The sequence below is a fragment of the Podarcis raffonei genome, chromosome 5 (genome assembly GCF_027172205.1).
Source record: "Podarcis raffonei isolate rPodRaf1 chromosome 5, rPodRaf1.pri, whole genome shotgun sequence".
Taxonomy (NCBI): Eukaryota; Metazoa; Chordata; class Lepidosauria; order Squamata; family Lacertidae; genus Podarcis; species Podarcis raffonei.
Genome location: NC_070606.1, coordinates 74835395 through 74853376, shown reverse-complemented (window position 1 = coordinate 74853376; position 17982 = coordinate 74835395). Strand labels below are relative to the sequence as shown.

Genomic DNA, 17982 nt, shown 5'->3' with positions numbered 1-17982 from the left:
TAGGCGTAATCAATTCTTTTATCAATTTTTGTGATGTAAGTGATGAAAGTGCTCAGTTCTTATAGGGGTTAAGGGCTGTATTAGAGTCACAAATACTCTTTGAGAAGTACCTACTTCTCTTCCGTCTACTCTCAACCCGTAAGAAATGTCTGGTCAATTGGATTAAAGTAGGAATTTGTTGTGCTAGGTTTTACTTCTCATATTAGCCTAGAAACATTAGGGTCTTCTTTTATACAAAGTCAGACCACTGTTTCATCTATCTTAGTATTGTCTGTGACAACTGACAGCCGTTCTCCAGGATTTCAGAGAAAGGTCTTTACCAGCTCTTCCTGGAGATGCCAGGGACTAAACTGATGAGAATTCACCCCTCCCATATCCAAAAATCTGCTGATGTTCTCTGCTGATTCTCCAGAGAGGAGGGGCGGTTTCTGCTCTCTACTTATTCTGCTCCAGCCTCACATCAAAGTGTCGGAGAGAGAGAGACTGAGTGTTAGAGAGAGATCGTGTGTTTAGATAAGGTTGCTGCTAAGAGCAGCTGCAGACACTCAGTGCAGTTCAGCATTTTCATTTAGACCTCATTTAGCTCTGTATATAGTTGTGTATTATAGTTGTAGTTAGAATAAAGAAGATATTCTACAGAGCTGCTCTCCGAGTCATTTATGCTCTGCTATACTCTGCTGTGCGACGACTGTCTTCTTGTGGAAGTGAATCCGGTGCTCACAACTCTAAGCTGTGAGTCCACAGCACTTTGACCTGTTCCTGTGTAGAAGGTAGTCTCTGGAAGTGCTAGCCAGCTCGCCTGGCCCAGTCGGGGCTGAAGTGGATGAGTCCAGTTGGTGGCACTGGCTGAAGGGCGATGCTGACATAAACATAGGACTTTCTACATCCAAAGCATATGTTCTACCACTATGCTATATTCCAAGGCTAGAGTCAGCAACCTTTTCACCAGCCCCTGGTCCTGTGAGTTTCACAGAAGCTCGACAGGCATTAGCAGGAGATATTGCTTATTTTCATGTCTTGAAAAGCTTCATCCATTCATGTCTGAAACTCAAGTTCACTTCACTTGGCTCCATGCTCAAACTTTCTGGTGAACCTTCTTTGTAGTGAACCCTGCAGATCAAAGGGATGAAGATAAGTGGAACAATGAATTCTTAGACTCATGAGGTTGTTTGGCTGGCTGCCTCCAAGATTAGCATATCAAAGGGCAGTGAGAGACATCTTATCTAAGGAGTTCTTTTTAAAAGGAACTAAGGTTTGGACATAAGGTTCATCCTTAGGGTGGGGTGGGGGAGTCCGCATGGGGGTTAATTCAGAGTTTCCCCAATATCTATTCTTATAAAAAGCTAGTAGAACAGAGAGAAAGTCTTGACAAAAATGACATCCTTGCCCATGTACAGTGGTACCTCGGGTTAAGTACTTAATTCGTTCCAGAGGTCCGTTCTTAACCTGAAACTGTTCTTAACCTGAAGCACCACTTTAGCTAATGGGGCCTCCTGCTGCTGCTGCAGCGCCAGAGCACGATTTCTGTTCTCATCCTGAAGCAAAGTTCTTAACCCGAGGTACTATTTCTGGGTTAGCGGAGTCTGTAACCTGAAGCGTATGTAACCTGAAGTGCATGTAACCTGAAGCGTATGTAGCCTGAACCGTATGTAACCTGAGGTACCACTGTATAGATTTAACAGCATAGATTTAACGGGGTACCCATACTTCCCATACCCCATACTAAATGTGAAGTATTTTGGTAACAATGGAGCTACACCTCAAAAATAACACAGACCTGCCCCTGAAAATGGTACGTCCATGTTGCATATCCCCTTCCATAGAGCATTGTACAACTTGCTTCATTACACTGGGTGCTTCCCCTCAAATGTCAGCAGTAGTCAATTACAGTATGTGGCAAAATCTATAGCACTATGTCATCAAAACATGAGGTAAGATGTAATATGGACACGGAAGGAGGGAGGGAGGGATATACTTTTCACTCTTCCCTTTTATTATTTTACCTGTTGCATGGCTTAAAAAAAATTTGTGTTGTACTGCTGTGTACTCTCAAAAATGTTAAAAATAAATGCATTTATGGAGGGCAGTGAGAAACTCGATCCAAGGTTGCCATTTTCTGGGGAAGTTCTGTGTTTCTTATAGCTTGTAATTATGCCTGAGCTCTCTGTGATAATGGCTTCTCACCCAGAATTCTGGGTGGGTGGCGGTTGTGGCTTGGCGTGGCTCCTTGCGGCATGGAGGTTATTGTTTTACACTTGTGGCTGGCCACTGCAATCCTCCTCAGCCAGCCGCTGGGGTTTGCGGGATTTCACGCCAAAACTCAATTCAAATCAGTTTTTACCAGCCCAGTCAGCAAAACAACAACCTTTCCTGCCCATCCTGTATACTGTTCTCTTGGTTGATGTTGCTTAGACCTTGCTGCGGTTGGAAATGGTCATTGCATTCAGAGTCAGGAAGGAATTTGTCTTCAAACAATTTGGCCCTGTTTAATGGTTTTCCCTTCCTCATAGCAATCATCACAACTTTCAGCACATAAAGTATTGGGTGGAATCTTTAATCTAATTCTGGGTGTGGGGTGATTTGGTGCATTGCCCCGATCCCATTCAGGTGCAATGTCACAAGGTAAAAGGATATCAGTGGAAGTTTCTGTCCTGAAGCCAAACAGAGGGCAGTTTGGCCATAAAATTTCCAGTCACAAGTGGGCATGGGGCAGCTTAGTTGACCTGCATCTTGAGATGGTCCTTAACCCAGGCACAATCCTGGTCAAAATTTCCACCTTCAGTCAGGAGACTAATTCTGGATACATGCCCAATGACTGAGCCAAAGCCTACCTACATCTGTAATCAATGGCCAGTTTTTAATCCCATAAAGTTGCTGCGTCAATTTGTTATCCTCTCAATACATCAGTCATCCGTCCACAGGGAGCATGCTGTGTTTGGGACTGCAAATGTAATCAGCCACTTTGTACAACCGTTATATGCATGCCTATCAGCTCATTTTTCCTATTGGCTCTTGACAATAAGTGAAATGGAGTCAGAGTTTGTGACACAGAATGCCATTACCGAAGCCCCTTTAGAAAAGCTTCCTCTGCTGGCTGTGCTTATGATAGGCAAATCAAAAATAGCCAGGCTCTCCACCATCTCCGCCAAAGCCAAATGGTCAGGCAGATGAACTGACTCTCATCAGAGGCACATGATCTTGTGACTACCCTATCATTCCTTTGCTGTTACTGCCTTCAAAACCTTGATTCAGCCCTTCAAAACATTACAAATGTAGGCTTCTTTAGATGTGCTTTTTGGCTTCTGAGCCCTTAGGACACACAATGATTACCTCTTAAAGCTTCTCTTGGCAAGTGTGATGGATAGAAATGTGCTGTTTTTGAAGATTCATTACACAAAAGCACCGCCTTAGGGTATACATGGAGTATAAGGGCCAAATGTTTTCCATCTCTAAGCCGCACTGAAATAACTGCAAGTGAAACAGTAGACACTTCTCCATGGATAAACTGTCCACATTCATTATGCACTTCAAAAGATCTAAGCTGATATGGCATCTAAAACAATCAATAGGATAACTATTTCTGGAACTTCCTTAGTAACTGAAAGAATGGATTATAATACCTAAGGAAATTCTATCGTTATGCTTCTTGCTCAATCAGCATGTGGATTTTGAGTTATAACTAAAGTTTGAAACAGAAAATTGAGTTATAAAGTGAACATTCTGAGTGCACGTCTTGAAGTGTTATGGCTGTGATACAGTTTCTTGTTTTCTCTGGGAATGTATAACACCCATGTTGCAAACCACTGCTGAGTTCTGGGGTCACAGGTGGGCACCCACAAAATTTTCGCTGTGGGTGCCTGGCCTCTGCCGCTGCTGCCCATTGCCTTACCTCTGACTGTCTGGCGCTGTGGCGCCTACTGGGCTGGGGCCTCCGCCTCCACCATGGGGCCTCTATTGAGGCCCGCTGCAGCCATGCTTCTGGGGTACATCTGTGGCCACAGTGGGCCCCAACAGAGACCCCATGATGGAGGTAGAGACCCTCGCCCCACCGCAGTGCAAGAGAGCTGAGCAGCACAATATGATGTTACATCCTTAAAGATGAACTTACGCTCAGCCAAAAGCCTTATTGAGCAAAGATTAGCAGACATTGAAAATCAACACAACCTCGCCAGGGGTGGGGGTGTCTGCTCCCCCAGGTATCACGGAATAACCCCACCACTTGGCCTTCCATCATACATGTCATCTCTTTCATCAGTACCACACCAACTTGCATTTATTCGTGCAAGGTTCAATGTCCTTCCATCGAACCTGCTGAGCCACAGATTTTCCAAGGGTTTGGTGTCTCCGCTATGCGTGTGTGACGGGAAAACTGTTGAATCTCTTCCACATATAATGTTCAACTGTCCCCTACATAGCATAGCCAGGACTAAATTCCTGGGTCCTGCTTTACTGCGCTTGGTTGGCAGGCCTGTTGAGTCACACGCCGCACTGCTTTTGCAGGATACAGATCCTTCTGTAACTGTGCAGGTGGCGAGATTCCTGAATGCGGTTATCTCACATTCAAAAACCACCAAAAAACAACAACAACATCAAAATTAATCGGACTGTTATGATGAGAGTGCATGTCGGATTTCGTCTTCAGTTTTCCTTTTTCTGTGATCCGTCCCTTGGAGCTCTCCTGGCCCCAAGCTGTCATTTGGCTCTGCTCAATGACCCACCCAATGACCCTTGCATCGTGGTGTTCACCTTCTGTTGTCGGATATATCGGTCTTTATGTCTCTGTGTTTTTTATGTTTGTATATACTTTATGGGCTAATAGCCGTAAATAAAGAATTATTATTACATCATGATGTTACGTCACATCTCATGCGCCGCTGGGCACCCAGAGTCTGGGGCCCAAGTCAGCGCTTCTGTCTGGGGTGAACTCAAGATGCTACTTCTTAACTTCAGAGCTCTATGCAGCAGGGATGGGGAACTTGTGGCCATTCAGACATTGCTCCCAACAGTCCCAGCCAGCATGATGGGATGGTGTAGTTCAGCAACTGAGGAGAGACACAGGTTCCATACTCTTGCTATACAGCCTTGGTCTGAGATATACTGAAGAGACAGAACCCCGTCTCAATTAAGTACCTTCCCTTTCAATGAGCTCTGATAGCACTGCAGGTAATATCCTTCTCTAATATTAGAGGAAGTTCTTCATTGTTAGCCCTGTCTGTACCTGTGGAACACTTTACCAGCTGAGATCTGCCATATCTGGAAGCATGTCTTTCTTAAGTGAGCTTTTGAGACCTTTATTTGTAGACTTTTTTTTTTTAATATAAGTGTCCGTCAAATTGATTTTACACAGTATGTTTCATCCTATCTACTAGTTCCTTTTGATTTATTTATTCAATTGGTCATAGTTATTTCATAATAATTGTATTTTATAATAACTGTATTCAATTTTAGTTTAAGTTTGTTTGTTTTCACCCTAAGAAACTAAATAAATTGAAAAGTGGGTTATAAATTGTCTAAACATTAAAGAAATAATCTTTTTAATGGATCAGATGATTCCCACAAAAAGTAGAAATGGAATTTTTAAAATGCAATTGTGATTTGTTATAATTGACAGGGAGTTAATGCATAGAGAGATAAAACGCTAAGCAAACTGCAAAGTGGTCTTAATGAAACATTTGGTCGAAGAATACATTTCCCCTGCATCAGTGCACTGTACATTAGCTCACTAGACCAGCTCAAAAAGGGCAGCTTGTCAGAAATTAGGGGGCATCCAGTCACAGATATCTGTGCTGCACAATCTGTTCCTACTTTCACCACATCTTTCTTTCTTCTGATATTGCGAATCATAGCTGTCACTTCAACCCACAAAAGAGAAGCAAAGAAATCCACTGAGGCCAACACTGGAATAAGAACACAGAGCAAGAATGGGGAACCCGTGTCTTTTTCCAGCCCCATAAACCAGTGATTGATTCAGGCATATTATTTGATGCTCATGTGATATATAGAGAGAATGGAGGGGGAGGTCACACCCTAGTTGTCTGGTCTCTGCCATGCCAAGCCTTCTGCATTTGGCCTACTCTTTGAGATACCCTTCTTGCTTAGCAGTAACATCATGCCTTCCTCTCCCAAATTATCCATGGCATTTGACCAAAGAAAATATCCATGCACCATGTTCTGCTGTATATACTTGTGTATTTATTCAGTATGCATTGTGAATGGCATAGTAAAAGGCTTTGTAGTAGTCCAGTTAAGCATATAGAACATTTACTATATGTTGTGCTGCTCTGGGTATTTAGCTCTCTTAAGAACTCTGGTGTTTCTGTTACTCAGATTTCTTCATGGCATAATATAAAGGTGTTTATGCAAACAGCTGTCATTCATTGGCAAGAAGAGAACAGTCACGTGCAGCAGAAACAGGCCCTGCCAAAACTTTGCATGCCATCCACACAATCCACCAGCCACACCTTTAATCTCTATGCGAAGCGGCTCTGTGAACATACCAATGTATGGGGCTAGCAGGTATGGCCCCATGATTCCCCTCATGCATTCTGTAATGGGTATGAGTTACTCGTGCGTAAACTGGTGCTTCTCTAGGCTAATTTGCCTGGTTAAACCTTTCTGACTGCACAGCCCCTTCTCATCGTGGCTGCTTCAGTCGCTAGCAGAATCCGTCAGTGGGCGTTTCTTAAACCTCTTCCAACATAAAAGCTGTTTGACACCCAGTCTCCTCCTCCTCTCACTGCGCGGGAGTCTTCTGCGCAGGGAGGGCATGGGTAACGGAGGACCTGTGCTCTCCTCACTGATGTCCAGTGAAGAGTCCTGGAGCCCTCTCTCCACTTCCCCCATCTGCCCCCCTTTATCCCTGGTGTTGCGCTGATTTGCTTCCCCCTCTATTGAGCCGTTTCTCCCCCTGCTGCTAGGTCCTTCGCCTGCATCATCTGGGAGCCTCCCCTTCGCCTCTCGCTCCGATGTCAGTTCCCTGACACATTCCTTGAAAGATGAGACATCATCTGAACTCCACCCCACCAACCCCAATAGTTAAGCAGGTTGGACCTCTCAAATGAATTGAAGTCTTGGTTCTTCCAAAGGTGCAACAGACTGCATCTGCTGGGTCAGTTATACACCTTACTAGGAGATGTTCACTAGCACTGTGGCATAATGATGCTGTCAGGAAGTGTGTTTCTGGAGAGTTTGCCTAACAAGGATCTAGGCAAAAGTAAAAAATAAATCCTTGTTCTACCATGTCAGACTGGGTATGCTCAATACCCAAGGCTGCCTCACCCAAAAGCTTTACAGGGTCAAATGGTCCATTAGTGCATTCAGGGTTTATTCCAGCACACAAACACCTTATCCAAGCAGTGGCCATGAGGGAAATAAATTATTTAGTAAAGACCTTGCTGGTCCTTCTATTAAATAAGATGAAGCTATCCAGCTCGCGTACAAGATTTTTTTGTACAGACATCATTTAGTGTATCATCGTTTATTAATTTTTAATTTCATTATCACATGTTTTACCAACATGGGAGACACCCTTTGGATTGTCTGCCTCAGGCACCAAAACATCTTAGTGCATGTCTAAGTAAAGGGGACTGAATGCTTCAAAACATTGATGTGCCAAAGGAATGTTATCCAGACTCATGGAATCATTTACTTACTCTATAAAGCAGCCTGATATTATGACCATCAGAGCAAGAAAACACCAAAGCCTAGGTATGCCTGGGCCCTTGTTTTGCACTCTTGTTGATTGACATCCATTTCAATAGCAATGTAATTATAGGTGACTGGGAGGACACATCTCCTGAAAATTTTTTATCTCAACATTTTGCTAGTTTTACGTTGTTTTCATATTATCTGGTCTCTTACAGAGAAGCAGTTGCTTCACAATTAGTATGTTTTCCTGCATTCACCATTTGATTGCTTGCTTTTTTTTTTTAACAGGGTGGGTGTCGATCCAGATGAGGATCTGAAGACAGAAACTGCTACTCAGGCAAGTTGCAATCTAAATAGAAACATTTGAAAGAGATCTGTGTTCAAACACATGGGCTTCACAGACTTAAAAAAAAATATATCAAAAAAATCTCTGCTATAACTTCCAGGAACCCCAAGGGAAATGACCACTTTTGCCCCCAAAATCACAATATTCCGACGTGAACTTCTTGCATTCTATTGACTCCCAGACTGTAAAATGAAATATAGTTTGATGAGGAGTTTCCAATGAACATGAATATATGTTGAAGAATAGCAGACTTTATTTTTTGGTATAATTAATGTCATTTGTAATCTGATGCATTTGTCATAATAAAAGCACTTCAGAAAATAGTTTAATCCCCAGGAATAAATCAGGGAATTATATATTATTCAGATTCTGAACTTTGGGGACCAAGTCTAGGTCAGGATATTATAAATGTGCACTTGCCATTTTAACATAACTGTCTGAATATATTTTAATACCATCTGTCTCTTCTGGAGTCTGTGGACTCTATTCTGAGAACTGAGCAGTTCCTGGCAAGGTTGAGCATGGAGAGTCAATCCCTAGTTTTTAGCATGTGTTCAATCATTTCTGCAAATCTCAGTTTGCATAGCAGTTTCTTGCATCGTCACCATTCCAACTCAACTGTCCACTTCATGCTTCTGACGATGTAGACCTATGAATGCCCAGGCCACATTAAATGTGTTGACATAATCCAAGCCTATGATATGGGCAGTACCCACATGTGGAAGCTATCCACAGAGCTCAACAGAACCGTGTTTGCCCCTTTTCCTTTTCTTCATCTGGCCCCCTTCATCTGTGCAAGGCAACATGGATAACTAGCATCACATTAAGAGGAAGGGCTAGATAGGCATATGTAAGATGAACAGACTCCCCCCCCCCCGTATCAGCCTATGGTGCTACTTGCATGGGTACCACAGCATCATGCTGCTAGTCTCTAAAGCAGGGGCGGGGAACCAATGGCCTTCCAGATGTTGCTGGACTACAGCTCTCCTCATCTCCAACCGTTGGCCATGCTGACAGTAGTTGATAGGAGTCGGAATCCCACAACATCTGAAAGGTCACAGGTTCCTCACTCCACAGAATATATAAGTGCCCTTGTAAAGTTGTGGGCATTTCCAAACTATTGCTTTGTCACTTTCAGTTTTGAGAGAAGGAAGGTGACAAGAGCCTTCTCTTGAAGTGGGGACTTCTGTCTTGTAGTCAGCAGTCAAGAACAGTCCCCTGGACTCACATTGGCATGGTTAAACTCAGCTGTGGTTGGCGGGACACTGCTGACAGGGCAGGGTTGTGCACCTGGCTTCCTGACACTGAGTGTCGCAGCCTCTTACTGAGAGTGGGTGTACCGGGAGCATTGCATGGTGCAGCCATGGCAGTGGAGTCAATTTGATGCTCCTGCCACTGAGCCCACAGCATGCTGCGCTTCCCCTTGTCTCACCCCTCCTCTTAGTAAATGGCAGCAATGCAGGCACGCAACCTTCCTGCACCAACCAGTCAACCACTGCAGTTTACATTACGTTATCCTTATCGAAGCATTCACAACTTTTTGTGCCACGTCAGGTCTGTCACTTCCCAGTGCATTTATCACTTGCCCTGTGACGGACTCGTAGCTCATTTATTTCCACTCATCCACTAATAGTCTTTCATAATGCAATATTGTGAGACCATCAATAATGTTCAGGAATAATTGAATGCAGCCACTTCGCTGTGTTTCAAGCATGTTTAGAATACAAAGCTAGCCTTGATGTACACCAGCGGGGGAAAGGTTATCATTAAGTTTCCTCATTTATTTAGTTAATTAAAAAAAGGAAGAATTATTTCCTGCCTGCCCGCCATAAAAGACCTCAAGCTTGCAGATTCAACTAGAAAAGGTTGCAAATAGCAACAGTATTCATGAAATCTTAAAGCAGTGATAATAAAAATACAAACAGCAAGAAATCACAGCCAAAAATAAATAAATCCTAATCACCATTTAAATCTTAACTAACAAATTCAGCCTGCTTTCTAAAAACAATGATAATGGTACCAGGTAAATATGTCTAACAAGTGAGTTCCATGATTGTGGCACCACCTAGGCCTAGTGTCAGGGGTCAGCACCAAGGTAGAGGGTGGAGCCACTAGAGGCTACTGTATATGGGAGATCTAGTGAATCTGGGCAGCATTCAACTAGCTCATTCCTTCAGTGCAAGGACTTTTGGCTGTACATCCCTTCCCTCTTCTCTCCCCTTGCCCCCAGGGGGTCCAGTGGAGATGGGGAAAGTGCAGGGTTTATGTAGGGAATGGAGGGGAAAGTTCTGTTTTGCAAGTGGAAATCCTTGTGCTGATACAATGTGTATATTGGATACTGTCCACCCTGTCTGATAGTCACCTGCCTTATCCCCAAAGACAGTAGTGATCAGTGAGGCCGTGCAGATGGCTCAGTGCTGCTCACCCACCTTCTGAACACTGCTGCTTGTTCTTGAGAGAGAGGAGAATGGGGAGCAAGGCATGGTGCAGGTATAGGTGTAGAGTCAATCTGATGCTTCTGCTGCTGTACCTGCACTGCACCTCAAGCTACCCCCCTCCACCAAAACTGGCAGCAATGCTCAGTGTTTAGAAGGCAGGTGAACAATCTCACCCTGACGGCACCATCTCACTGCCTGCTACCACCCAAAGATAGGGCGCATGGAGAAGGGCGTCTGGTGAGGATTTCATTGCCAAACAGGTTCATATAAATATAGTTTCCCTGGACATTAGGAAGGGCTACATGCTCTCTTATAGAACTCTGGTGTTGTTGCTGTTAGGAAAAAAATGAAATCTAATTTCTTCCTTACGATAAACAAGTATATTTTGTAAGAGTCATTCATTTGGCTCTTAAGTGCATCTCCTTGGAGAGACTTTTTATAGTACATATTTTGTTCAGGTGTTTTGGAAGAACACTCTGGGCCTCTTGTCAAGTCCCAGGGGAAAGCTGGCTAACTTAATGAAGATTTTAAACTCCTTTATTCTATTAAAACTGTTCATCGTTGTTGTCGTCGTCCCGTCCCCACTCTTTGGAGCAGATTCTACAGATGCTCAGGGAACTACATGGGAGAGGAGGAGGACATTCGGTTGCACAAGCAAAAGTCAGTGACACATGTGGAGCAGTAGTGTTGAATACAACTCTATATGGTCTGGGGTGTTTCAATAATAGTCAATATAATACAATAATATAATATAATAGCCAAAATAATAAGGAATTTGGGGTGTGCATCCCAAAATAAGTTTGGGGACACTGTATGATATACTCACACCTCCAGGAAAGTGTCCTATTTGAGATGGTCTTGAATCACAGCTGAGCAATATTTCTTGGAAAACTCAAAGAACTACTATACAGAGAACTTCACATGGCATCAGACAGACACTAAATGAATAAAGAAATGCTTTATTCATTAATACATACATATTCTAGTCGATTCCTATATACAGGAAGGGGGGCCAGGAGATGCAGTGCAGAACAGGAGACATCTCCAGCAACAACTAGCCACTTTGTTCAGGATTATATATAGAATCATAGAACTGTAGAGTTGGAAGGAACCTTGAGGATCATCTAGTCAGGACTATGCAGCTGTTCCATACAGGGATCAAACCTGCAACCTTGGCATTTATCAGTAGTACCACGCTCTAACCAATTGAGCTGTATGTGTAGTATATCATTCAAAGCTACAGAGACATTTCCACGGGGTGCACTATAGGACAATGCTCCCCAGTCATCTTGTAAAACAACAGAGTGCATTTGAAATCAATGAATAAAATCTTAGAAACTAATTCCAGTGTTGGTTTTCTCACACGGCATGAGAAGGTGGACAGGAGGAAGGAAACATGTCATAATTATTGGAAGATTATGATCCCCGTAGCAATGACCTTTTTGTAAGCTATAAACAAAAATGAAATGAAATGAAACCAAATGACATCTAAGCTTGGCAGGAGCAAAATAGAAAGTATTCCCACCGCAGCAATGGAAAAGATATACTGTTTTTATTGATCACAGAATACAGTGTCCCTCAGCAGCTTTTTTTAAAAAAATGAATCATTAATAAAAATAAATGCTGAGTTATTCTATGTGAGTACTGATGCAGCAAAGAAAAATATGGTGCTTGATCCAATTTGCTCAAAAACAGATCCATACCCAAAGATTAAAATCCTACATCACTGTAGGAGAAGACGGGTAAACAAAAAAGAAGTTAAATTTAGTTTATAGGTCAATCTAGTAGTCTAAATATGCTGGCGGTAGGATTGCCATATTTGAGCAAAGTTGTTGAGCTTTGAGATATTTTTAAGAAAAAATCACCCAAAACAACACTGCCAACACAGGTTGCTATACATCCAGATTTTCCAAGACATTTCAACGATTTCCACCCGGACTCTGCTTCCAAATGCAGTATTCTGGATATATCTGGGAAATTCCAGACGTATGGCAACCCCTAGGCTTTGGGAACAGCCAAATTCATAGAAGATAGGGCTAGCAATAACGACTATTTAATTATTTAAATGATTATAGACTGCTCATTGAAACATACAGCAAAGTACAAGAAGGCCAATAAAACATCAATAGATACTAGTCACGATGGTTAGTTCCCATGATGGTTGGTGTGGTATTCCTCTGTGCTTTTATCATCCTCTCCTCGATGGCTAGGGAACATGCTCTGTGGAAAGTGCTCCCCTTGTGCCAGCTGGGATTCCCATATGTCTGTAATTCCCCATACATAGCTGGGATTTGGACGTATGGCAACCCCCATGTCATAAGTGTAAAAATGGTAAAGGAACCCCTGACCATTAGGTCCAGTCGTGACCGACTCTGGGGTTGCGGCGCTCATCTCGCTTTATTGGCCGAGGGAGCTGGTGTACAGCTTCTGGGTCATGTGGCCAGCATGGCTAAGCCACTTCTGGCAAACCAGAGCAGCGCATGGAAAAGCCATTTACCTTCCCACCGGAGCGGTACCTATTTATCTACTTGCACTTTGACGTGCTTTCGAACTGCTAGGTGGGCAGGAGCAGGGACCGAGCAACGGGAGCTCACCCCATTGCGGGGATTCGAACCGCCGACCTTCTGATCGGCAAGTCCTAGGTTCTGTGGGTTTAACCCACAGCGCCACCCACGTCCCAGTCGTAAGTGTATATTTCCTTTTTAAAAGCTCACTTTTTTCACTTTTTGAAATATGGCAGCCCAACACTTGCATTCTGAGCAGGTGTGACTCAAGAGATAGGATTTCACTGTTAGTCCACTGTTGATTCGTAATACCCAAATTTTGGCCACAAGCCTCCAGACAGTTCTCCTGCAGGTAGATCCCAATGAAATTGATGGCAGCTGCACACAGGAAGGTGCCTTATACACTGGTCCATCTAGCTCAATAACATCTGGTTATTCCCTGATATACACTGGCTGGCAGCTGCTCTCCGGGGTTTCAGACAGAGTTTTCTCCTAGCCCTACCTTGAGACTCAAGGGATTGAACTTGGGACCTTCTGCATGCAAAGCTCTACCACTGAGCCATGCCCCTTCCCAAGGTGGCTGGTGAAGTTAAGCAGATCTGGGTCTTCTCAGTACCTGAATGGAAGAGCTCCCTGGAAACTCCATATATGAATCATTCAATTCCATGGTGTGGAGGGAGGTGGGATATAAGTATACTTTGTAACTAACAGTACGATCCTAACAATGTCTACTCAGAAGTAAGTCCTATTGAATTCAATGGGTCTTACTCCCAGGTAAGGGAGGTCAGGATTGCAACCTAAGTGGTAGCTGGTCTCTTAATGGTAAGCAATTTTAGTTGCTGTTTTTTTTTATTAAAAAAAATCTGTTTCTGAGCCCTTCTTAATAGTTAATCTGCTTAGTTTAAGATATAAATGGTGAACTGAAATGTGTTTAAAATGGCTTACATTTTTAATTTAGCTTAGCTGCTGCTTATAAAACATCTGCAGGTGTTTTTTAAAAAAACTTTTTTCAAAAATATATTATTGCAGGCTGCAAATAACCTGGAAAGAAACACAACCAAAGCAGAAAGCGCTTGGCTCTTCAGAATATGGTATGGTTTTGACCACAAGTATCCTTTTATCATGCTAGTACTAATAATTTATGGAAAATAATTTCATTAAAGGCGAAAATAATTTAGATAAATTTAGCAAGGCAACTGGAATTTCCTTTAATTTTTAAGTACAGTGTGAAATTGAATCATATTGTTGCTACTGGGGGGAAATAGTGACAGGGAGTTTAAGGTAAGTCCGGAGATAGAGAAACACTGTTTTAAAACATTTCTAGAGACTAAGATTGAACAATTCTCAGTACACCTTACCTCAATAAAGGCATATTCGGTTTGTATGACAAATTATGACTCCATTGTCTCTCGGGACAGACAGGTGCCAACAATAATTCTGAAACTCTTGGAAATAAAATAGTTATTTATCTACTTGTGACACTTACTATCCTGCTTTTTAAATTTTTACTTATACAAGTCCACAAGGTAACTTTCTGGGGGGGGGGCTGAATAACGAGTTGTATCCATTTGGTATCCCATGGCCTTCCATCAGTTGAATAGGAATTGAACGCCCATCATTCCTGACCAGTGGTCATCTTGACTACGGCTGATGGGACAACATCTGGAAGGCTCCATGTTGTCTACTCCCTTCAAATCCAATATATCCTCAACAGATTTTTATTTTTTTACAGGCAACTCTAACTTTTATTGCTTCCCACAGTAGATAATTACTTTTCCCTTTGAAAATCCGTTATTGAAGTCATGATATGGAAAGATACTCATATGAAAACTGTGAGTAAATAAGATTTCAGATATAGTGTTCTACCTTTTTTTTTTTCGGGCGCAGCTAAAAATTCAATTTGCACTGCAGTATAAAAGGAAAAGGTGTTTAAAAATTAATGCCAAGTGGCATCAGAGCAGGCTTTAGAAACATGCTGATGCCATTTCTTCTTCAGAAAGAAAAGTCTGTGACTATGGATATCTTAAAGGTTATAAGCAATATACTGTGCACCAATAGATGCAGGAAAAGAGGGGGAAATGAGGCTAGAAAGTGAGGCTCAAACTATACATTGGGTGGAATTATTTACTTCTATCCACTTTTTTTAAAAATTGCCTGAGTCAATGTGAAGGAAGGTTGGCCATGGAGGCAGCTTAAGGCTCTCTCTTCCAACTCCAAATCACTCTAAGTTTCATTTTTGTTTGGTAAGGGAAAACGTGCAGAACGTTGTACTTTCCACTCTCAGCAGAAAACACACAGTCTCCCAGCATCTTCTTTCCGCCCACAGGTGAAAAGACAGCTTAGTGAGATGGCTTTTGAGATATTAAAAGGAAAGGGTTAGTCGAGAGTGGATTTCATGCTCTTTATTCAGCTCATAGTGGTGAGGAGGAATGGAAGTTCCCCCACAATATCTGCTTTATATACCTATTTACACAATGGGCTGCATGTGATTGGCTAATTCCGGGATTCTCCTGTAGGCCAATCAGGTTGTGGATTCACTTCCACCTGGAGCTGGATTGGGTGGCTCCTGCGGAACAGTCATACTGCTGCATTGTTCTAGGACCAATCAGACTGCTGCATTCTTAATCCTATTGTTACAGGACCAATCAGACTGCTGCATTTTGGATCCTATTCAACTCAGTACATAACAGTTACAAAGTGTTTCCCAATCTGCTCATTCTCCATCCTGACTTACAGCCCAACTGAACTAGTACTAGTTAAATCAGACAGGCACCTGCAATTCTGATATTTCATAAGCTGCTGAAAACATTTCCTCCCTCCCGCCCCGAGTATTTCTAAAGAATTGATTTAGTTCAGTGATGGTCATTTGTTCTGTACCGTATGATTTTCTCATTTAATGGTGTTTGAAGGATTTTATCGTACATAGCATTATTATCTCACGAGCTGATGGTTAATCAATATTCTTATAATTAAATAAAATACTACATTTTGTGAGGGAAGGAGACAAGGCAGCAGGGTGTGCCTGAGAAACAGGAAACAGGGAGAAGAGGGAAAGTGTTAGATGTATAGGAAGAGTTAAGAGCAGTGAGCAAGTTCATACTTTAGGCAAATGTCAAATTAAGTAAAAATTTGGAAGAGGAATGGATGAGCGGATGAGAGTTGGAGAAGGGGCAGTTGAATCTCTAATATAAATGCTTAATTGATTATTCCTGAGGGGGTTATGGCTTCTTCTTCCAAGCAATGCTTAAAATGGGCAGAAGGAAGTCACATGCCTGGATTAAGCTGCAAACCTGGGTAATGCATTTTTGACAGGCCCTTTTGTCGACCAGTTGATTTGTGGTGTTCCATGCTTCAAACAAAAGTCATTTATGTTTGAAAAGAATTTGGAAATGACTTTTGAAATGAAAGCAATTCTACATTTTAAGAAGTTATTTCTCCCTTCTGTCATAAACAGTAATCTTTCTCTTGCATTCTCACTTACCGCAACCGCTGCCCTGCAATTATCGTACAAATGTATTTTCATTTTAAAGTAGCATTTTTACATATTATTCCTGCCAGCAGCTATATGCTCAAACCTCTGAAGAAATGAACAGTTCAAGCTGCTCTGGCTAGGTCTGACAAATCTAAGCATTTTCACATGCTGAATCGCTCTCTCTGAAAGATGTTCTAATTCCTTAGAGACAGACCAATTATCTCAATGAGATGGTTCTGCAATCTGTTTGTCCTTCCCTTTGCAAGATCAGCTACAGAATTCAAAAGCATCTAGTAATGTATTGATCATGCATCACTAAGAGCATATTGAGTTGGTCAAACAATGTAGTCAGTAAGATTGCTCATGCTCAGGGTCTGATGGATCTCCATATTTAGGTTTGGAAAGTGTTCGTCTATCCACCTACAGGCCAGATTGATTATGACTTTGGGTGGTTATTCCTTCCTTGGCAGCATAAAGCTTCCCTCTCTTTCACAAGACATAGTGAACTATTTCCCCAGTAAGTACCGTTCTTCGTTGCTTATGTTTTACTGTGGTTTGTATTGGGCAGAGGCAAGTTCTTCCTGGGCAGTAAACCTAGCCTTGTACCACTTCGTGCTGTTTTCTGTATGGAGAATGTATTCAGTCCTGTGAACCCCCTTTTGAAAACTGAAGAGCTACTGCCCAGACATGGACTTTCTATTTCACTGAAAACTGGACCTCAGTTGATCTATAAAGAGACAGAGAGAGCATGGTCCTTTATTGGATGGGAAAGGGAAGGTGATGGACTAGTTATCTCTCTGCAGACTCAGACAATGATAAGAGTTTATAGGACATCTCCCAGTGGGCAGAGCTTCAGTCATTCCATTTCCAATGTTCAGGCACAAGGGTGGTTGCTTACGTAGCCAGAACAACAACACCCACGCACAAGAAGAAGGTATCAGCAGGCTTGTAGGAACCCTGAGACTTGCAGAAGTAAAAACCCCCAAAACAGCTCTTAAAAGATTAAAGAACCACTACCACTCCAGAAAAAACCCACAGGTTGCAGACTTACTTACTGTTGCAGTGGGATGGAAAACTAGGTGGGAGGATAAATGGGATGGACTATCATACAGGAGGGCATGACTGGCTGGAACAGTAAACAGGAACGCTCCACACAACATTTTATTGAAGGTCCCACTCATACCATATATACCTTGCTATGAGGCTGCGAGAATTAATCCCGTGGAGTCCAGCTGCTCCAGGAACCTTCATCTCAACCAGAGAGCTACTGGAGCCTAAACCTCCACGTCCCAATAGATCTTGCTATCAGATTGCTCCCATTCTTATCTTGGGTTTTTTTCCCCAGCCTGCCATATGTCACTGCTTTTGTAATATAACAGAACAGCCAACTCTCATGAAAGTCTAGGGGGGAAATGCTAAATATCCTACCATTAATTTGACAAATCTGAGGTGTCTTTGACATTTTAGGTAGCATCTTTCACTGGGCTTCAAATGGGATTTCATACATTAAAGACATGAGGGAGTGTAGCATCACTAAGCATAGCCACAGACAAATACAGCTCCCAAGAACATCTT

At 42.5% G+C, this 17982-nt stretch overlaps 1 protein-coding gene across 1 annotated transcript in view; it reads left to right on the top strand.

Annotated features, from left to right (window-relative positions):
- The window catches only part of SLC9A9 (solute carrier family 9 member A9), a 257643-nt gene that overhangs the window by 189445 nt on the left and 50216 nt on the right, over window positions 1–17982 (top strand). The window contains exons 13-14 of the mRNA XM_053390193.1: window positions 7936–7984; window positions 13965–14044. Of these exons, the coding sequence (XP_053246168.1) occupies window positions 7936–7984; window positions 13965–14044 (129 nt within the window). The remainder of the gene's footprint in view (window positions 1–7935; window positions 7985–13964; window positions 14045–17982) is intronic.